Source organism: Symphalangus syndactylus, chromosome 11 (assembly GCF_028878055.3).
Source record: "Symphalangus syndactylus isolate Jambi chromosome 11, NHGRI_mSymSyn1-v2.1_pri, whole genome shotgun sequence".
Lineage (NCBI taxonomy): Eukaryota > Metazoa > Chordata > Mammalia > Primates > Hylobatidae > Symphalangus > Symphalangus syndactylus.
The window spans coordinates 115,166,454-115,190,101 of NC_072433.2; the positions used below are offsets into that span (position 1 = coordinate 115,166,454).

The window sequence follows — 23,648 nt, forward strand, 5'->3', positions numbered from 1 at the left end:
AACAATTTATGTTCCTTATATATACCCAATAATGGCATGGCTGAGTCAAATGATAGTTCTTCTTTGAGTTCTTTGAGAAAGCCAAACTGCTTTCCACAGTGGCTGAAGTAATTTACATTCCCACCAGCAGTGTCTAAGTGTTTTCTTTTCTCTGCAACCTCATCAGCATCTGTTTTGTTTTTTTTTTTGACTTTTTAATAATTGCCATTCTGACAGGTGTGAAGTAATTTTTTTATACTAAAACTTTTATGCTGTATATAATTTGTAATTTATAGGGCTTTCTAGATTGGAAATAATTTGACAAGCCAACTTTTTTTTTTTCAGGTAGTTGTTTTTTTCAAAATATTTTTGCCCCTAAATGGTCTTGAGTGTGCATTTTTAAACAGATACTGAATTTTGAGCTCTCATTGTTTTTCTTATTCATTATGAGTAGATTTTAACAAACCGTATTGTCCTTGTAGAGTGGTTTGGCTTTTTGATACCTATGGAGTCGAAATTCACTGTTATTTTTCTCACTAATATGTCTGAAACTGGGCTCCTTCCTTACACCTTATACAAAAATTAAGATGGATTAAAGACTTAAAACAAGACCTAAAACATAAAAACCCTATAAGAAAACCTAGGCAGTACCATTCAGGACAAAGGCATGGGCAAAGACTTCATGACTAAAACACCAAAAGCAATGGCAACAAAAGCCAAAATTGATAAATGGGATCTAACTAAACTAAAGAGCTTTTGCACAGCAAGAGAAACTATCATCAGAGTGAACAGGCAACCTACACAATGGTAGAAAATTTTTGCAATGTATCCATCTGACAAAGGGCAAATATCCAGAATCTACAAGGAACTTAAACCAATTTACAAGAAAAAAACCACCCCGTCAAAAAGTGGGGAAAGGATATGAACAGACACTTTTCAAAAGAAGACATTTATGCAGCCAAAAACGTATGAAAAAAGCTCATCATCACTGGTCATTACAGAAATGCAAATCAAAACGACAATGAGATGCCATCTCACACCAGTTAGAATGGCAATCATTAAAAAGTCAGGAACGACAGATGCTGGCGAGGATGTGGAGAAATAGGATCACTTTTACGCTGTTGGTGGGAGTTTAAATTAGTTCAACCATTGTGGAAGACAGCGTGGCGATTCCTCAAGGATCTAGAACTAGAAATACCATTTGACCCAGCAATCCCATTACTGGGTGTATACCCAAAGGATTGTAAATCATTCTACTATAAAGACACGTATGTTTATTGTGGCACTGTTGACAGTAGCAAAGACTTGGAACCAACCCAAATTCCCATCAATGATAGACTGGATAAAGAAAATGTGGTGCATATACACAATGGAATACTATGCAGCCATAAAAAAGGATGAGTTCATGTCCTTTGCAGGGACATGGATGAAGCTGGAAACCATCATTCTCAGCAAACTAATACAAGAACAGAAAACCAAACATTGTATGTTCTCACTCATAAGTGGGAGTTGAACAATGAGAACACATGGACACAGGGAGGGGAACATCACAAAGCAGGGCCTGTTGGGAGGTGGGGGGGCTCGGGGAGGGATAGCATTAGGTGAAATACCTAATGTAGGTGACAGGTTGATGGGTGCAGCAAACCACCATGGCACATATATACCTATGTAACTTGCATACTCTGCACATGTATCCCAGAACTTAAAGTTATATATATGTTTTATAAAGTCCCAAGAACACTTGGGAACATTTACTTACCAGAAAAAATGGGGGTTGGAAGAAATAGGAAAATTGTGATAAATATCTCCGGGGGAAGTAATATCTCTGGTATGTAAGAAGAACAAAGTGAATGCTGAATTTCTAAGTTCAAACACTTAGTTGCCAGTTCTTTTTTGTTTTAGCCAGAAGGAAACTATTAAAAATAATGAACCTTTTTAAATCTGAAAGTAGTTCTTAGTTTTTTGGCATTGTGGTTATTAAGAACAGAATGGATTATGGCTTACCTGTGCTGCATAAGAAATAGGGGTATTTATTTGTTGGATCAGCTTCTCTCCCAGTTTCTGTTCTTCATCTTGTCTTGATTCTAGAAGTGTGTGTTGTATACCTCATGTCTCATCCCCAGCTAGTTGTTCCGCTTATACAGTGGCAAAGTCAAGGGGTGTGTGTGTGTGTGTGTGTAGGGTGGTGGAAAGATACTTGGAGACACTGACCCCACTTGGGACTTGTGGAGTTTTCTAGTTTGTCTCTGAGCTGATCAGCTAAATCAAGGCTTAAGCATAAGACATTTACAAATGAGACAATTTCCCTACTACAAAAGGTAAATTATATTTTTACTTATTTACATTTAGGGTGTGTACTCTTAAGCTTATTTTTAGATTTTTGTTTTATATATTTGTGTATAACACATTTTGTGTATTGCTTGCAAGGATCAAAATAAGAGTTATGAGTTAACAAAGCTCATTTAGTTTCTCCTGTTATTTCATCCTTTAACAGAATTTTGAAGAAAAATGCATTAATATTTTAAAGCTCACTTCGATTTTCAGTGATATTCTCAAGTTAGAATTAATAACACAGACATTTGGGAGTAACAAAAACAAAACTAGGAAACCTTCTGTAGAAAAATAGAAGGTGGTTATTTTACTCTGTACAGTCTCTTCATTTTCGATAGCTTCTAACCTCTTTCCTTTACTTAGAATGGAAACTTTTAATTTATTTTTAAGTCTGTGTTTCTTCTCTTATTCTTTCTACTGGCATCCCTGTGCCTTAGCTATTCCATCAACTCTACCTTTTTGTAATCTTATGTATTAAAAAGACTACATGAAAATAAAATTCTATTATTATACTTCTGCCCCTACATTTAGTCACCTGTTTCAAGCCAGTATAACGGGATGAATGGTTGTATAAATGTGAAGTAGCTTACCTTTTAATTAAATATATTATTAATATTTTTATTCAAAGGGTCCTCGAAGACAAGCCATGAAAGAGATGTCCATCGATCAAGCCAAATATCAGCGATGGCTTATTAAGAACAAAATGAAGGCATTTTATGCTCCAGTACATGCAGATGACTTGAGAGAAGGTGCACAGTATTTGATGCAGGTAACTTTGTTAATGCTTTTCAAATGCTTACATTTTAGATTTGTATAAGCTTTTTAAAACTTTTTAATTCTAGATTTCATAGGTTTCATTCTTCGTACTAATAAAAGTGGCAAATCTTTTTTTATGTCTTTATTAAAGTAAACTACTTTGGCTCACCTGGCTAGTTCAGTCAGTAAAGCATGAGACACTGAAAGTAAACTACTAGGATTTGTATAATTCAGAATTAAAGGGACCGTAGAAATGTTGTGTTGTTCTGTGTTAATTGTGTAATTGTGGAGCTACTTTGTTAAAGTAGAGGCGGGAGGCTCAGAGTATTGTCTTCTGATCCGTTTCTGTTGTGTGTTTCTTAGAACTTGATAAGCACAGGGTTAAGAATAGCCAAGGCAATCTAGGAAGAAGGGACAAGGTAGGCTTGCTTTATAGGAAAGAAAGCCCTGTCAAAAAACTGTAGTAATTAAGACATTGTGGTGTTGAAAATAGCGATAGACAATTAGATGAATGGCACAAAACAGAGGAAATAGAGCTACTCATATCAGAAACTTAACATATATGACAAAGGTGCTATTGAAAGCATGGGCCAGAATAATTCATTATTAACATGAAAAAAAATACTAGATCCTTATAAAAACCACACAAAACACATCTCCAGATGGATTAAACACCTAAATTTAAAAGGCAAATTTGTTTTATTTTTAGAAAAAGTTCTAAAACAATTTTATGACCTTGAGCTAGGGAAGAATGAGGCACCAAAAGTTGAGTTCAGTAGTTTTGTAGTTTAAAATTTCGAGATTCTAAAGAAAACATGAAAGTAAGTAAAGGAAGCATAGACCAAGGGAAGATAGTGATCAACAAAAGATATGGTCCAGAATACAGACAGAAATACTATGTCAGTAACAGAAAAAAAGTGAAAGATAGGAACAGAGAGGAAAACTAAATGACAGAAATAAAAATTAAAAGCACAATATACTCTTACTCCATATCCATTAGACTGACCCAAAATTAAGTCTGCCAATACAGACTGTTAGAAATGGCATAGAGCAAGCTGGTCCAACCCATGGACTACATATGGCCCAGGATGGCTTTGAATGCGGCCTAACACAAATTCGTAAATTTTCTTAAAACATTATGAGCTATTTTTTTGATTTTTTTTTTTTTTAAGCTAAACAGCTATCATTAGTGTTAGTGTATTCTGTGTGTGGCCCAAGACAATTCTTCCAGTGTGGCCCAGAGAAGCCAAAAGATTGGACACCCCTGACATAGAGCAATTGGAAATCTTTGAACTGCTGTGGTAATGTAGATTGGACAACAACACTGTCCAAAATAGGAAAGCAACCTGGCAAAATGTCCTGCAAATTTGGTTTGTATATTCTAGGACACTATCTTCTTAGGTGTGCATCTCACAGGAACTTTTGCATGTGTGAAGAAGGCTATATGAAACTTCAGGCTGGGCACAGTGGCTCACTCCTGTAATCTTAGCACTTTGGGAGGCTGAGACTGGTGGATCACCTGAGGTCAGGAGTTCAAGACCAGCCTGGCCAACATGGTGAAACCCTGTCTCAACTAAAAGTACAAAAGTTAGTTGTGGTGGCACGCACCTGTAATCTCAGCTACCTGGGAGGCTGAGGCAGGAGAATCGCTTGAACCCCCGAGGCAGAGGTTGCAGTGAGCCGAGATCATGCCAGTGCACTCCAGTCTGGGCGACAGAGCGAGACCCCATCTCAAAAAAAAAAAAAAAAAACTTCATGGCAACGTCATTTGTAATAGTGAAAAAGAATCGGAAGTAACAACCATCAATCACAGAAATGAAAACGTAGTACAAATGTGTGGTAGAATTCTATACAGTGGTGAAGAGGAGCTATATATATCAACATGGATACACCTCAGAAACAGTGCTTAGGAAAAAAAGCAAGTTTTAAAAAGTATATGAACGATATGAAGATTTAAATATTTTAAAAATGTAAATTTTATATCTATGTATTTCTAAATAATAGAATACATGGTAAAAATGCAAAGAGAACATGAAGATACATTGGAGGCTTTACTGTGTTTCTCATGTTTCTTAATGGGGCGGTAGATACATGAATGTTTATTACTTTATACTTTATTCCTTTTTGTATGTGAAATATTGAAATATTTTAAGTAGAATGCTACACTGGGTCATATGCTTATTTCTAGTAGGTAAATCTTGCTTCCCTTATATAATTTATAGGAACATTCTGATAGCCAATTTATATAAACAATAAATTTTAGGAAGGAAATGAATGAAAATTTTTCCTTAGAGCAGTGGTCCTTAAACTTCAGCATGCGTCAGAATCATCTAGTAGACTTGTTTAAACACAGATTGTTAGGCCCCACCCCAGAATGAATCAGATCTGGGGTGAGGGCCGAGCATTTGCACTTCCAACAGAGTTTGAGGTGATGCTGCTGGTTCAGTTCAGGGACTATACTTTAAGAATCACTGCTCTAGAAAGTCTCTGTGGTATAAATGATTCTTTTGTAAATTTGGCAGGAGCTAGAATTCGTCTTCCAAATTACTTTCATCCACCTAATATATTCACTGCAGCGGACAACTCTATCAGTGTGGGGCAAAGTTTTAGGATAAATAGAAGAGTATTGTTTTGAGAAAAATACTTAGGAGACTGACTTTCTAGCAGAGCTATGTGAGGAACTATATGAAATATTATTACAAATAGGTGCCGGTTGCCTCTGTAGAACTAGTAACTGAAATTTTTAGTGTAAGTTGCTGCTGAGAGTATTTCTCTTTCCTTTCTACCTTTGGGAAACATGTTACACAAAGTGTCAAATGTCTTTTAGTTGTTTATTACCTTTGTCAAAAGAATTTTGTGCATTATTTGTACAGTGACTTTTTGTATAGTTGTAGAGATGCTGTTTTTAGATGTTATTTGTTTTACTGGACTTACACTCAATTTTTCTCTGTCCCCTCATCTTTCTAGTTACTAATTATAATCTTAAGCATCTACTTATCATTAAACTAGCATTTAAGTATCCAGCTTCCACAACAAAATTTTTTTTTTTTTTTTTTTTTTTTTTTTTTTGGAGACAGAGTCTCACTCTGTCTCCCAGGCTGGAGTGCTATAGCTGACTGCAGCCTTGACCTCCTGGGCTCAAGTGATCCTCCCACCTCTGCCTCCTGAGTAGCTGGGACCATAGGCATGCGCTACCATGGCTGGCTAGTTTTTGTATTTTTTGTAGAGATGAGGTTTCACCATGTTGCTCAGGCTGGTCTTGAACTCTGAGCTTGAGCAATCCTCCTACCTCAGCCTCTCAAAGTGCTGGGATTATAGGCGTGAGTGTCCATGCCCATCCTGACTTCACTATTTTAAAAAAGAGACAATCTTATCAATAAATAGCTTGCTTAAAGACCTCTGAGCAAAGGACATTAGCACTGCTAATTTTCTTGTTTTGTATATTTGTATTTTCCTTTTCCCTTTAAATTTTTTTGTAAGGCAATAGCCACCTGATTGTCAACTCAATTTTAAACCTTCATATTTAAATAGTAAAACTATATACGTTTTTTTGGTCAGCAAATTTTGGCTTAAGATGCACAGAAAACATTGCTAAAGATTTGAAGAAATAACACAGTGGGAATGTTTGAAACTCGTGCAGTAAGCTTCAAATGACTGCATTTTGCTAAATGGATTTCAATTATTTAATCCATGAAGAACTCATTTCCTATCACTTAGTAAAGAAGTATGTTCCAGAGAAGACATATTTTCAGTAACAGATTACTCCATTGATAAACATATTGTTATTTGGACACTGAAAACATTACCTTTGACTGAATAGCTACTTTGATTGGAATTTGTAAAGGATTTAGGGAGGAGAGTGATAAATGTGAAGTTTCAGTCATTCAAGGGAAAGTTATTGCAGTAACAAAATTGAAAATGTAAGTATACAGAGTACAGTAAGATGTTATTGTTAACTTTATAAAAATAAAACCTTTTAGTTATTATAGGATTGTAACAAATTTCTGTGAGTGACCCTGACAGTATTTTGCACCATTAAGAAGGTACTGGTTATCTTATGGCTTAGTTTTTTAAAAAGCTATCAACCTAAAGATATTCTTGGTTTTCTTTTACTCCCCAATTCCTTTCCCACCCCCCCCCATTAAAAATATGCTGTGTGGTTAAGATAGTTTTAAAAAAACTAAAATGAATACTTTTATCTGCCTCTTCAAGTCAAAGGTGCTTTTAATATCGAATGGGGGGAAAATTTACTTCTTGGAAGAAGTCTGTATATGGATGGAACACTTTGAAAACAGATGTAAGCTTTACAGAGTTAGAGATATTTCTTCTGTCCTAATTATCCCAAGTGGCAGGTCAACACTTGATAAATATTTGAATTAATTTATTTTTCAAAAAATGACATAAGTATGTCACAAATAATCCTGTGTGTGACCTCACACTATATATACAAATTAAATTAGTTACATAAAAATGAGCTCAAAACCCACAAAACTCTTAGAAGAAAACAGCAGTAAGACTTCATGGCACTGGATTTGTTAGTGGATTCTTAGATATGACACCAAAAGCATGAGCAATAAAAGGGACGGATAAAAAATATTCATTGCAGTGTTATTCACAATAGCCAAAAGATAAAAACAAGTGTCTCCCAACAGATGAATGGATAAACAAATGGGTGTGTGTGTGTGTGTGTGTGTGTGTGTGTGTGTGTGTGTGTGTAAAATGGAATATTATTTAGCCATAAAAAGGAATGAACTTCTACAATATGGATTAACCTTGAAGACATTATGTCAAGAATATATACTGTTGTTTCACTCATACAATATCTAGAATTGGCAGATTCATAGAGACAGAAGTAGATACTACCAAGGGTTGGAGGGAGAAGGGGATGGGTAATTATTACTTAAGGGTTATAGAATTTCTGTTTGGGGTGATGAAAAATGTTTAGAAATAGATAGTAGTGTTGGTTATATAACATTGTGAATATAATTAATACTATTGAATTGTACACTTAAAAATGGTTAAAATGACAATTTTTTTATTTATCTTTTGCTACAATAAAATACTAAAACTTGTGTGTGCACATAATCTTGGAAATAGAATTTTCTAATGTGTTTAAAAATCTTAGATTGAGTGGATTTTGGCCCTCTGTGTCTGCAGGTTTCACGTCTACAGATTCAACCAACCATGGCTTGAAATTATTTGAAAAAATAATAATACAACAATAAAAATAATACAAATTTAAAAAAATACAGTATAACTGTTTATATTGTATTAGCTATTATGAGTAATCTTGAGATGATTTAAAGAATAAGGGGGGGATATATGTTGGTTATATGCAAATAGTATGCCGTTTTATGTAAGGGACTTGAGCATTTGCAGATTTTGGTATCCTGGAAGGGCTGAAGGGAGACGCTGAAACCAATTCCCTATTGTTAAACATACTGAGTTGCAAATCCTGATGAGGTTGCAAGAAAAATTGATGGAACACTGAGGAAGGAAATTAACTAGCCAAACGTCAGCAAAAACTTTGGCATGATAGAACAAATTCAGATTTTAGTATTGATGTGATTCAGAACTGCATTCATTTGGACTTAAGTTTATAGTTTTTAATGGCTGTTAATATATAAATGAGAATGCCACTGTATTATAATTTTTAAAAAGATTATATTCTATTTCTCTTAGTAAAAATAAGAAAATTTTGGTAGATCATAAAAGTACAAAAATATGTACATTCAGAATTTTTCAAGTGTTTTATTTTTAAATTATATTTTTGCATGTTTAATTGTAAGTAATATCAATGGAGTAGTATATGTAATTTATAAGTAAATATGAATATGGAATGCTGAAGAATTTTTGCTAGGAGTGTCTATAGAAGCTGTCAATTTGGAGGACAGTTTTATCACTTCAGAAAACATTTTGTTGAAAATAATATATCTGTAAAGTTATATTGACCCTATATTTTAGGCTGCTGGTCTTGGTCGTATGAAGCCAAACACACTTGTCCTTGGATTTAAGAAAGATTGGTTGCAAGCAGATATGAGGGATGTGGATATGTATATAAACTTATTTCAGTAAGTATCTTTTTAATTCAATAATTTAGTTCATTTAGAAAATGTAAATTTTGAAAGCTTGTCCTAATTTTTGGAGCCTGTTTCTCATATAGTCTCTTCTAATGGAAATATAAGAACGAAAAGAATCACACAAAGCATCTGAGTTTTAAATTGATAATCTATTAACTTTTTTTATTGATCTTTATATGTCTCTTTACATACATGCATATATATATATATATACACATACATATGTATGTGTATGTATACATGTATACACTCTGGCTTCTAAGTTTGTAAACTTTTTCCTATCCCTCCAGCTGTTGCTGAGCAGAGTTTCCGAATGTCAGACCCATCACCTCCTAAACTATGTCATTATAATGTGCTGAGGAAGGGTGTTTTATCGCTGTTTAGGCTTGTTACCCTTCCAAACAAATTTTGCAGTTAATCATTTGGTTCATTCATTAAGTTATTTACATTTCTTTTATTTAAATGTACTTACATGTTTTGTTTTTCTACCACCATGAAGAGTTAAGTTTGAGTTCACTGTAACTTCCATTTTTTGGGTTGTCTAGTGCAGCAGTCCCCATCCTTTTTGGCACCAGGGACCAGTTTCATGGAAGACGATTTTTCCACAGACATGGGTAGTGGTGGGGGCTGTGGTTTCAGGATGATTCAAGCGCATTACATTTATCATGGACTTTATTTATATTATTGTTACATACTCACCATAATGTAGACTCAGTGGGAGTCCTGAGCTTGTTTTTCTGCGACTAGACAGTCCCGTCTGGGGATGATGGGAGACAATTGACGATCATCAGGCATTAAATTCTCATAAGGAGTGCACAACCTAGATTCCTCATATGCGCAGTTCATAATAGGGTTTGCACTCCTTTGAGAATCTGGTGCCGCTGCTGATCTGACAGGGTGTACTTCAGGTGGTAATGCTCACCTGCCCATGGCTCACCTTCTGCTGTGCAGCCCGCCCAGTTCCTAACAGGCCCGGCCCACCACTGGTCCATGACCCGGGGATTGGGGACCCTTGGTCTAGTGTGTTTTTATTCTTTTGGTACTTTGTCTTTCTGGTTGTATTCTGTTTGTGGATTTTGTGGATGTTTAATGTAATCTACCACATACTTTTTGTTTAATAACAAGAATAAAACTTTTTTGTTTTTGCCAGATTTTCTTCTTAATCTTGAAAAGTACTTCTTTTCCTACTATTTTACGATTTGCCTAACCTATTTATCTTGTTTATACTGAAGATAAGCATTCCCTCTCCATTATGCCATACTTGATTTGAGTAGTAGTTTTTTTCTCATCCTAAGCACTGATTAAATAGAACTGTCTGCTTCCTCTTATAATTGTCCTTTAAAAAAAAAACTTGTATTTACAAAGTAGCTTTAAGATTAAAGTTTAAGTCCTATTTTCTCCATGAATTTTGATCTGATCACCCTTTTTTCTCACTGGAGTTACTTCGTTACTGAAACTCCTGTTGTATCTTTGGCTATAACCACATATATTTGCCTGTCTCACATATGATGGTTTTATTAGCGACATTTGAAAAGTCTTTGAGGAAGCAGCTGGATCTCATACTCTACTTTTTAAAGGATCTCTTTATATGGATTAGTAATATATATGATAAACAAGATTTACCAACTAATTGTTAAATGCTTTTAGTAAAATTAAAACTCTGCTGATGTGTTGTATGTTGTCACTACTGTTGAGCTTTGGTTTTATTAACATTTTTGTAAGCAAAACCTCATTGTGGCTTTCTAATTCTTTATTCTGTATGTATAGGGATTAGGAACAGAAAGATTAATGTGGTCCATGAGCCATGAAACCCATGAGCCATGGGCTATGCTTTTTCTCTCTCAAGACCTAAGAGCAGTGAGATGACGTAATTATCCTAAAAAATAGAAAAAGTGACATTTTTTACAAATTCTTTCATACGCCTGTCACATTATTAGCTGTAGTTGCTCATAATGGAACACTGGAAGGGGTCTTTCTGACTCTGACTTTCTAGGGATTAAAGTGAGTGAGTGTTCTGAAAGTTGAGTATTAGTCTAAACATTACTCCTGTACATCAGGCGACAATTAAAGGATAGGTAAAATACTGCTTTCTGGTTTTAGAACCATGTAAATTAATAGCAGTTTCAAAGCAGTGACACTGCTCATTCTTTATCTTGTTGCACTTCCACTGATGTTTTAGCTGTGATTTTTAAATACCTTGTGCAATTTAGGTATGCTTTATATATTGTGTTTTTATTAATAGTATATAAGATCTGAAGCTGCAAATCAATTTTTATAGCTTATAATAAAATTTATTTGTTTTAATCCACAGTAAACTTGGGGAGGTATATTCCCTGGCTTTAAAGAAATTGATTTTGATTTAGTCGATTTATTAACCAATTTTTAAAATGCTTGTAGTTATTTCTTCTCTAGTATTAATTAGATCTTTCAAGATACAACTGAGAAAGATTAACATGCCTGTTAAATTTATTTCTCCAGTGACTTTAACTTTAGCTCATCATAGGAATGTGGCCAAATTGTCTCTCCATGATTTAAAAACAACAAAAGACCTTTTATAACCATATATTATATCCTGAACACATTGTTCCATTTGTCAGTAAGAGTAATAATTTGACCATTTTATTGGATTTTAGCCTTTTTGATTTCATATGGTTGTATCTTAATATATCATTGTTTTTAATATGTCTACAGTGAATACTTATTACTTGTGCAATGAAAAATAATAAAGATGAAAGTTAAGCCTGTTACCACTTTCAGAGAACAACATGACATTTTGGAATTTAAAATTATTTCAGTAGATTTGAGAAAAACTTGGGTTAAAATGAAGATTTATGCTCAGAACTGAGATTCCAGGGTTTAAGTCTGGTTTTAAAGCTGTCTTCGAGACTTTAATATATTGTCTGTGTGTATAGGATGCTGTCATTTGTGTTTTTAAAAATGAAAGGGATCACGCCTGTAATCCCAGCACTTTGGGAGGACAAGGCAGGTGGATCACGAGGTCAGGAGTTCAAGACGAGCCTGGCCAATGTGGTGAAACCCCGTCTCTATTAAAAATACAAAAATTAGCCAGGCGTGGCGGTGTGCGTCTGTACTCCCAGCCACTTGAGAGGCTGAGGCAGGAGAATTGCTTGAAACCGGGAGGCAGAGGTTGTAGTGAGCCAAGATCATGCCACTGTACTCCAGCCTGGGCAACAGAGCGAGACTGTCTCAAAAAAAAAAAAAAAAAAGGAGAGGTAAATATGTATTTGCAGATATATATAAAATCTTTGAATCACTGTTCAAACCAATTTTGTAACTAATTTTTAAATTATGTTAAAATTCCCTCAGTCTTTTCAAAAAGAATTTCTTTATATCCTGCAACCTGCTCTCATTCACAGTAGCAACTAGGTTTTTGTGTGTGTGTCTTCATGTGTTTCTCTTGGTTTTAATGGTATAAGCCCAAATATAAATATAGCAGGATTCTGAAAGTAATTTTTCTATAATTTGACTTAGTAGGATAAAAATACTGCTGCTGCTTTAAACCGCTGCTGTAGGTATAATGTCAGTACTGCAAAGATCTAAAAAGTAGTTTTCAAGGGTATTACAGAAGAGAATGTTGTGGAATTTGAAACATACATATCTCAACAAGTGATTTTCAAAGCATGTTTTAAAAATCAGACATTTAAAGCCAAAAGTAATTTTAGAGATCATCTACTATTATATTTTATAGAGGATAACACAAATTTTTGTGATTTTTTTTTTTCATTTTTTCTTTTTTTGCTTTTAGTGATGCCTTTGACATACAATATGGAGTAGTGGTTATTCGCCTAAAAGAAGGTCTGGATATATCTCATCTTCAAGGACAAGGTACATTTTGTTTGAAATAAGTTTTTTATTTAGAAAAATGTAAACTACTTTGTTAGAAAATTATATTCTCACAAACTGGACTCTTCGTTACTTTTAATAATTATGTATCATGGACTTATTTTATGGCATTTTAAGATCACATCTGTTTGGCTCCACTAAAGTTTGTGTTTTCTCTTTGTACCAACCTGGATGATGGTTAGTGATTATTTGGATTGAATTTTATTCAATCCAAAGCATAAGCTTTAAGAGAAACAGACATTAGTTAGGTTTGTCTGTTGGCCAGGTGTTTTAAAGACATAAAATAGCCTGAGGAAAAATTTTTAAATGACCACTAAATCATTAGACATTTTCATATTTATGAAAGTATGCTTTGTACAGTCATATTGATAGAAGCCTAAAGTTTGTCATAACGTTTTCTATCTTCAGCAGACCTAATAAATTTTTTAAAAACATTTTTTAATTTAAAAATATTTATAGATTCACAAGAAGTTGCAAAAAATAGTAGAGAGGTCCTCTGTACCCTTCATCCAGTTTCCCCCAATGATAACATCTTGCCTTATCCTAAGGTACCATATCCAAGCCAGGAAATTGACATTGGAACAATCCACAGACCTTTTTCAGATTTCAGCAGTTTTACAAAGACTTGTGGGTGGTTGTGTAGTTGTGTGCCACTTATGTGTTCATTTGTGTAACCACCATTGCAATAAAGATACAGAACTGTTCTGTCACTACAGAGGTCTCCCTATGTGTTCCCCTTTTCTACCTCCCACTGTATACTTTCCTTGTCTCCCATCATTACTGTATAATTTTGACATGTCAAGAATGGTATGTAAATAATAATACAGTGTGTAACTTTTAAAGCATTTTTGAAAGTGAAGATTAAAGCCTAAGTAAGGTATAATTACTACTTTTGCCAACTTTATAAAAACTATGGCCAGGCACTGTGGCCCACGCCTGTAATCCCAGCATGTTGGGAGGCCGAGGTGGGTGGATGACCAGAGGTCAGGAGTTTGAGACCAGCCTGACCAGCATGGTGAAGCCCCATCTCTACTAAAAATAGAAAAATTAGCCGGGCATGCTTTTAATCCCAGATGTTCGGGAAGCTGAGGCAGGAGAATTGCTTGAACCCAGGAGGCAGAGGCTGCAGTGAGCCGAGATTGCTCCATTGCACTCCAGCCCGGATGACAAGAGCAAGACTCAAAAAATACAAAAAAAAAAAAAAAACTGTGAAGATTTTTATATCCTTTGAAGATTTTCTGGTACTTTAAGAAATTATATGCTTAAGAAAATTTACATATATAACATATTACCCCTATCAATTAATTAACCAAGTCATTAGAATGAGCTAAGCCTTAATACCTAAGAGGTATCTGCTTCTGTATTTAAACTGTTTTAATCTTCCCTCTCTTTACCCCTTTAAGGGCAGTCTGCAGTTTTGAAAAAAGCACTTTGAGGTCTTTATCCGTGTGACCAAATATGCATTTTCAGCAATCTGGAGTAGTTTTGGCAAAATACTATTTCAATTATTTCTTGCTGTACCAGAATTGAGGTTTAGAGTGCCTAACTTATGCCTGTTAACTCAACATAAATAGCAGTGTTCCTTTTCACGTATCAGTTTGACGAATAAATTATATAGTTCTATCATTTACTGAAATTGGAGTGTGATTGAAACTTTTAAAAAGTATTTTCATGAATTTATAATCATTATGAAATGTTTTTGAATGCCTTACTCATCATTAAGTTTTAAAACAGGAATTTGGGCATAGGAATTAAGAGCGTAGGCATTGGAGTCTGGCAAATCTGCTTTAAAAATATCAGCCTTTTCTGTTAGATGTTTTGTAGCCTAGGCAAATTTGATGAATTCCAAGCCTCAGTTTCCTTATCTTTTAAAATGTATTTACCTTACAGGTTGGTTGTTAAGATTAAAAAAGAGATTAAGGCCTGCGAGCTCTTAGCATAGTGCTGGCATGTAGTTTCTGTTGTTTCTCTTCATTTACACAAATAAGTGATGAGGATTACGGACATACTATCAGTTTTATATTTGTCTTTGTGATACGTGTTTGTATGGTGGAAGTTAAATCTTTACTAACTGACAAAAAGAGAAAATGAACTTTAAAATGAAGAAATGGTACCTTCACCATGAACTTAGGAAGACTATTCAGTGGTCTTGATTTTATAGAGTGGGTAGAGTTTTTCAGTGTTTTCTGTCATCTTACGTATCATCTATGGACAGTTGTTACATTTTACATTTTTTATGTAACTGATTTAGAGAGAATTGATTGACATACTATGTATTACTGTCTACCAGATTCTACTGTCCTATGAATTGTACTCATTACTGATTCTCCAGCTCGTAATTCAAATACAGTTTGTGTATATATATCCAAAATGCTTGGAACCTGAAGGGTTTCAGAATTTGGAGGTGGGGAGGTTGATTTTGGAACATTTGCATTACATAGTACTTACCAGTTGAGCATCTCTGATCCAGAAATCCCAAATCTGAAATGCTCCATTGAGCGTCATGTTAGGCATGTAAAAAGTTTCAGACTTTCAGATCAGGATTTTCAACCTATAACCTAGTTGTGGTTTACGTATTTAAATGAATAGTCATTTCAAACAGATTATCATAGTTGTTTAAATAAGCCATTTATAATAAACTTATTTTTTCATAATAGTTTAATTACTAAACCATAATGCCTTAACAGTTAAAATATGACTTAGATACTATTTTAAATAATTTTCTGTCTACAGAAGAATTATTGTCATCACAAGAGAAATCTCCTGGCTCCAAGGATGTGGTAGTAAGTGTGGAGTATAGTAAAAAGTCCGATTTAGATACTTCCAAACCACTCAGTGAAAAACCAATTACATACAAAGGTAATTTTCATTCAAACAATAAGTCTTATTAATAGTAATGTTTTAATTTGGGAGAAATATTTTTAATTATATAATATGTCTTATAAAAATAACTTGTTCTCAGACTTGTACTGGTCATTTCTAGCTGGTCAGGTAAAATTTATGGCTTTCAAAAATAGCTACAAAATGACTAGCTGTTTAAGGTATTAGAGTAGATCATCAAACAGAAACCACGCCAGTTATTTACTAATATGGCTTCTGTGTTTTTATTTATAGTTGCTTTAAATAAAACATTTCAATTTGAAGCATAGGTTAAATCTGAATTTGGAAAGAACATGGTAATTTTAAAGTAACAAACTCATGACTTTCACATAATTTCATCCACAAATCTGTGTGTCATGTTTGAGAAGAAAAGAGGGATGACTTCCAAATCTTACTCTCCCACCCTCACTCTCCTACCTCTGTTCAATCTAGTATCTCCATCTGTCCTATTCCCAGCTGACACGCAACAAGAAAAGAGTCTGTGCTGTGAATCATTAAACTATAACATACTTTTGATTCCTGCAAAATATTTCCCATTCTTTTTCTGAAATTGTAACCTTGGACCAATCATGTCTCTGTGCAGTTTATCTCTTCTATATTATTTAGAAGCAGTAATGTTGCTTTTTATTTCTTTCCTTCTCATTTACCTTGTTGGCTTAGAGTATTAGTAAAGTTTAGTTCACACCCATTTTCCTTTTCAGTTCTTTGCTGGCTTGATTATAATGTATTTTGTTTTTCCTCAAAATTCTATAAACTGATTCTGATAACTGTTCCTATATTCTAGCATTTATTTTAGTTTACACTATACATTCTTTCATTTCCTCTTTTTTGTTTTTTTCTTTTGCTTCAAGCATTCTTTTTCTACAGAATCTGTTGGGAATTAATAGGTGAAGTTTAATGGGAGGGTAAGAAGTAATACATATCAAGCATCTACTCCATGCACCCACATTATAGTGGATGTTACCCATACATTAGCTAATTAATATATGTTATGATCTTATGAAATCATTATTTTTATAGAACAGGAAACTGGGTCAGTACATTTCTACTTACCTTTTTATTGTAAAAATCTAAATGCCTTTAACTTACTTTATAATTGTTAAATGCCAAGATTTCTTTGACATTTCTGAGCTCTTTTAAACAAATGCAGCATATCCGTAGTTATATTTATAATTTTTATTATCAAAGACAAATGCCGTTAAATATCTGCTTTATAAGAACAATATTGAATGCTATAAAATCTAATTATTTTTCCATTACAAGTTTAAGAAATTAGTGTTTGCTTTATTTTGTGTTTATTTTCTGTTTAGTCAGTTATTCTTAGCAGCATAGATACTATAGAAAAGTTTATACATTTTAAAAAGTCTTCAGAATTACAGACATTAGTGTGTAGTTGTTATAAATCCGCAGTATTTAGCTGTGTCTATCTTGGTTATTGAAGCATACATCATGCAAGAAGTCAAAAAGAACACCCTTTAAATACTTTCTGCCAGGCCCAGAGCTCAGTGTATTAATACTTGCATTAGTATAACAAGCTGAAGAGGTAGGTACTAATACCTCTTTCGACAAATGAGAAAAGCAAGTTCAGTAATGAAAGTTCACTCAGCTGTTTTAACTCCTGGGAATATAAATGTAGAGGTAAGATTGCAATCTTGCAGTCTAACTCCAGAGCCCACTGTAGTATACTCTTTCCTGTCCAAGTCCATAGTTTTATATGCCGTAAACAAATATTTTAATACAAGCTTGTATTAAGGGAACAAAATGAGATTAGGAAAATTGTTAATGCCAAATAAATATTTGTAGATATTTTTAAATCTAAATGAATATTAATGCACATATATAAATTTATATATGTGAGAAAAATCACTCCTGTATAACCTGGCATTTTATATAAAGCAAAATACTTCTGTCTCTGATCAAATTTCTTAATATTTCAAGTGGTGATTAATTTTTTACAAACAAATGTCCATTAAATGTTTCTAAAATTGCTCTTCAGTTATTTGCACAGTGATGGCATGTTTAAAATTTATGTATTATCTGCAATATCAATGTTTAGTGTCATATTTATACCTATAAGCCACAGTTCAACATCTTCTCAACTTATTTCAAGTATGAAAGTGTAAAAATTTTAAAAATATGCTGAAATTTTAAAAATAATTTTATAGAAATTAAATTTAGGGATGTTAGTCATCCTGTAAGGGAGGGGTCTCAAATATGTTTGCTTTTTAAAAGCTTCAACACTCAGTGCAGAAAATATTAATCTTCAGTCTTGATTATTTTTCAGTGGACTGTTGCTTCATATTATATTTTGTTTATAAATGTGCTCTGCTTACATTTTTATTATTTTATTAATATAAAGGCAATTAACATATTTTTGTGTTTTTTAAACATAATCTAGTTGAGGAAGAGGATGGCAAGACTGCAACTCAACCACTGTTGAAAAAAGGCAGGCATTTTTCATCATTTTATTTTAACTCCTTTTTCATACTGTAAACTCTTTAACTCCAACCTTATTCCCTTTTTTTTAACCTTGGTTTTTATTTCCATGGTGAGGTAATGTTACAGTTCTATAAATGCAGATTAGAAAAATTATTATTAGTCTAACTAAAAAGTTAAATATTCTCAGGAAATGGACTTATATCACAGACAAATTCTTTTCAATCATCATAGCATTTCTGAAATATTAGACCCAGACAGCCGGTATTAATCTTTTTTAATTTAAACTGCATGGTTTAGATGATAAGTAGGGACACTGAAATAGGTTTTATTTGCAGTGTCACTTGCATTCTTTACCATCAGTTGTACCCAGCCAAGTCCTCAATTTTGATACTAATGTATTTTTCATTTCAAAAATTACAATATTTCTCACAGTCGTGCTGCGTTTGGGAGATACACAGTCATGTCAACATACATGAATTTTATGAGAAGGAGATAGAGGTGAGAGTTATGGAGCAGTGTGGTTTGGTAGCCATATTATTTCATCATGCAAAATCATTTGTCATGTTTGCATATATCACAGCAGCATGAAAAGTGACATTCTACAGAAGTGATCAGATGTCCTCGTATGGATTTCTGCTTTTAAAATTTTGGTGTAGGAGTTTCATGATAGTCATTTGCTTGCTCACAGAATCAATGCTGTTTTTTGTTTTGTTTTGACTCCTGGGAATATAAATGGGAACTCCTTGGTGTATTGTTCTCAGACTTGCAGCAGATGGGTGCCCTTCCAGGGAGCTCCCACCATCTTTCTATGGTCCAGAGAAAGATGTGGTTGTTATATGGCTTTAGAATTGGGTGCCACATATTGGGGACAAAACATGGGTAAAAATGAGAAGTCTTTCCTTAGACTAAGGTTTCACTGTGATAATTGTAAGAATGTGTTAGTATGTCTTCAACTCCCATCGTTCATTTATATTGCAGATAACAACTTTGTCTTTTAAAAAGTTTTGAGCTTTAAATTATTGAGATACCAGATTACCAAAGAAATAGTTTCACAGAACAGGTATAAACTTGATTTGTCCAGTTTGACTAAAACAGCTTTTCAAAACACAAAATCTAGCAGCTCAGTATAATTTTTTGATTGTTATTTATGGTTCTCTTACATTCATTCAGAATGCTTGAAAATATTAGTAAGTGGGCAGATAATTTGGATTGGTTTAGCTATTGTAAAGAGTTATTTCTCTCTAGCCATTTGTAAAATATACTTTTATTATAAACAACTGAAAGCTTACGGTAGATGCCGTATACAATTGTCTGAATTATCTGTAGCATAAACATCTGAATATACAAAAATTAGGAGACAATAGGAATTCAGCAAAAGGGACTTTAATATTTACTTTGCTTACATTTTATTTTTTGCTTAATCCTTTAGAATCCAAAGGCCCTATTGTGCCTTTAAATGTAGCTGACCAAAAGCTTCTTGAAGCTAGTACACAGTTTCAGAAAAAACAAGGAAAGAATACTATTGATGTCTGGTGGCTTTTTGATGATGGAGGTAAGCTTGCTAATTTTTTAATTTACTGAAATTGTGAGAATAGTAAGAAATGGCATGCACTCTTTACCCGTGGACCCCATTCAAATTTTGCCAGCATTCACAAAAGCAAAAGGATTAATTTCAGAATCAGGCACAGCATTTAGTTGTCTGGTCTCTTCAGTATCCCTAATGCAGAGGTTGTTCAGTAGTATTTCCTTGAGCTTCATGACCTTAACTTTTTTTTAGTATGAACCATTTTGTTGACTGTAACCCAATTTGAAGTGCTATTTAATGTCTTATTATAATTAGTTTTAGGTTATCTATCTTTGGCAGAAATATCACAGAAGTGATGCTGTGCTCTTCTGTCTACATCTCATCAGGTGGCACAGGATGTTGATTTGTCCCATCACTGGTGAAATTAACCATTGAGTAATATATGATTTTCACCACGTTTATTCACTGAAAAGTTACCCCCCCCCTTTATAATTACAGGTATTGGGGATGGCACAGAGGAATTACTCTGAGACTATGTAAATACACTATTCTTGCAGCCTTCACCACTATCTTTAGCATCCATTGATGTTTCTGCCTGAATTTATTGTTATTGTTGTGGTTGCCAAATGATGATTCTCCTATTCCATCATTTCTTCCTTATTTATTAGTTGGCATTTTATTGTAAGGAAGAGCTTTCACTTTATTTCTGTCGGTGTGGACTCATTGATTCCTATTTTATTGACATTCAGTGGGATATGTATTAGACTGTTGTGTTGCTTTGAAGAAATACCTGAGACTGGGTAGTTTCTAAAGAAAAGAGGTTTAATCTGCTGACGATTCTGCAGGCCACACAAGCATGGTCGTGACATCACTCAGCTTCTGGAGAAGCCTCAGGGAGCTTTTACTTACTGCAGAAGGCAAAGCAGGAACAGGCACATCACATGACGAAAGCAGGAGTGAGAGAGACATAGAGAAGAGACGGAGATGCCACACACTTTTAAATCACCCGATCTCATGAGAACTTATCACAAAGACAAGCACCAAACCTTGAGGGACTGACCCCCATGATCCAAACACCTCCCACTAAGCTCCACCTCCAGCATTGGGGATTAATTACAGTTCACCATGAGATTTGGGTAGGGGCTGATACCCAAACTATGCCAGGATATAATTTGTTACTTTCATTTGTTTTGATGTTCCAATTGTCCCATATTTTGCCAGCAGAATCTTTCTTAGGCTGATTTGTTTCCATTTATCATGTCCCAATCATTCAATCATTCTTTTTTTTTTTTTTTTTGAGACTGAGTCTTGTTCTGTCACCCAGGCTGGAGTACAGTGGCGCAATCTTGGCCCACTGCAAGCTCCGCCTCCCAGATTCACACCATTCTCCTACCTCAGCCTCCCGAGTAGCTGGGACTACAGGCACCCGCCACCACGCCTGGCTAATTTTTTTGTACTTTTTAGTAGAGACGGGGTTTCACCATGTTAGCCAGGATGGTCTCGATCTCCAGACCTCATGATCTGCCCACCTCGGCCTCCCAAAGTGCTGGGATTACAGGTGTCAGCCACCGCCCCTGGCCCATTCTTCTGGGTTATTTTTCTAATACAAGAAGATGTTCCAGGCCCAGTTTGATTGTTTTGCACTTTCCCTTCACAGCCATGAAAGTGACCCCTTTCCAAGGAATGTTGGTTCCTTTTACTGAATAATAGTGTTTAGAAATAAAGATCAGGGCATTGGATATGCTTGTGTCTACTAGAGTGTCACTGCTCCCAGGCGTTCTCCATGGACAGAGCCAGAAACTCCTTGTATATGTGTGTGTGGAGATTTAAATGGAGATCAAAAACCAATTTCAGTCCAGCTTCTCCCTTTTCATATTTCTAATTTCAGTGTTAAACATGGCTCCTGCTAAGGTCAATAATTATACTTATTTTCTCAATCCTGTTGTATGTGACTAATCTCGACTTTACCAGGCCGCTATCCCATTTGGCTACCTTCCTTGAATGGGATCAGACTCCATTAGGAGTCCCTTCTTTCTCAGGTCTGCTAATGGCTTTTTGACTGAATTATCAAGGAAGGACAGAAAGATTTTTGTTTTATATGGAGTTGTAGTTAACATGTTTTTCAAGACTAAATTGATGTTCCTGATTAAGAAATTTGCATTTAGTAAATGATTTATTATATTTTTATAATTCAGGTTTGACCTTACTGATACCTTACCTTCTGACGACCAAGAAAAAATGGAAAGACTGTAAGATCAGAGTATTCATTGGTGGAAAGATAAACAGAATAGACCATGACCGGAGAGCGTAAGTTTATTTCACATTGAAGGGCATGAATCTAGTAGCACTTCATTGCTACAGTATAAATTAGACAATCCAGAAAATGTCTGTTATCTTGCTTTGTTCTTTACTGAAGTTAAAAATTTTAAATATAACCTTGTTCTCTTAAGTCTTCATGTGTAACTAGTAAATACTTAATTTTACTTAGATATAATTTTTTTTTAACATACTAGCATTTTAGAAGATCCTTCTTAAATACTTGTAACATTAAAGTGCTAAGCAACTTTTTTCTTTTAGTCAGGGGAGAAAATGCACAAACGTTACATATTTATATATGAGATACATTTCGTTGTAGACTTCTAGACAACAAAATGCAGGATGCCATTGTCATCCATCCGATTCTTTCCATCTATACTGTCACGATTCTAGTTCTTGTTTCAGTATTTCTCTTCTGCTCTCTAAGTAGTCTTATCTTTGACCTATAACATGTATATTTTACAGAGTACATAATGTGCATAATCTTCAACCTAATTAATGTGTATATTGTACACATTATGGGTCAAAGGTAAGACATGGGTACTTAGAAGCATTGAAACCCAGTTTTATTTTTCAGAAAGCAGAGTTTTGACCATATGATTCCTCTACCCAAAATACTTAAACCACTTCTCTGCTACCTGCCATAGAAAATCTAACTGTTACAATGCAGCAGTCAAGGCCATTGACAGTCTGTCCTCTCATTTCCTTTTCTTCTATTTCCCCCAGTATTTCAGCACACTTTTCCATATGCTCTAAACATGCATGTGACTTCAGGCTTTTACTCCTTTGCCTACTCTCATCTCTCTCCTGCAAATAGCTCTTCATTTGCCTCTCCTTTTATCTCTTTAAATCTGCATTCTTTAAAACCCAGCTCAGTTCTTCATAGTGCCTTTCCTATTTTCCCCCCACTTACTTCCCCATCTAGTTTTATGTTTCCTTCCGGAATCACAATATACTTTATACCTACCACTCATCACATTATGGCTGGTATTATATTTATTGTTTTATTTAAGTTTTGTGGGTCCTGTTATGTTTAGCATGTTTTATAGTAGCCACTTAATTGATAGATCCTGGAATGCAACTGTTTATTCATTTCAAATAGTGAATTATGCAAGAAATACTAGTAATAAATTTAAGTCAAACCTGTAGCAGATCTGTTTTCTCATATTTCAATTTAAAAACATTATTACAAATAAAATTGCATTTTGTTAATTGCTTTTTGTATATATGTGCACTTCAACTGTTCTGTTGCCACCGATGTTTCATTGCCAACTAAGCCTTCAGAAAGGTATTAACTGAAAAAATCAGGCTTGTTGATGCTCCTTTTCTATGTCCTGTCCCAGTTCCCTCTGCCCCCAAAATGCTATGAACTTAATCTGCCATCAACTACATCTTCAGTATGGCCCACAGGTCATATTTGGGCCCTGAGATAAGCATTCTTGGATGGAAGAATAATCCAAAAATAAATATTTGTCTAC

The 23,648-nt window shown here is 34.4% G+C and overlaps 1 protein-coding gene across 2 annotated transcripts in view; it reads left to right on the plus strand.

The window, feature by feature from the left end:
- SLC12A2 (solute carrier family 12 member 2) overlaps positions 1 to 23,648 on the plus strand; it is a 108,294-nt gene that overhangs the window by 77,533 nt on the left and 7,113 nt on the right. The window contains exons 17-23 of one of the 2 annotated variants that reach the window (XM_055299204.2): positions 2,939 to 3,079; positions 9,031 to 9,137; positions 12,913 to 12,992; positions 15,744 to 15,869; positions 18,289 to 18,336; positions 19,759 to 19,881; positions 22,050 to 22,161. In XM_055299204.2, the coding sequence (XP_055155179.1) occupies positions 2,939 to 3,079; positions 9,031 to 9,137; positions 12,913 to 12,992; positions 15,744 to 15,869; positions 18,289 to 18,336; positions 19,759 to 19,881; positions 22,050 to 22,161 (737 nt within the window). The remainder of the gene's footprint in view (positions 1 to 2,938; positions 3,080 to 9,030; positions 9,138 to 12,912; positions 12,993 to 15,743; positions 15,870 to 18,288; positions 18,337 to 19,758; positions 19,882 to 22,049; positions 22,162 to 23,648) is intronic. The other variant, XM_055299205.2, reaches the window with a different exon arrangement.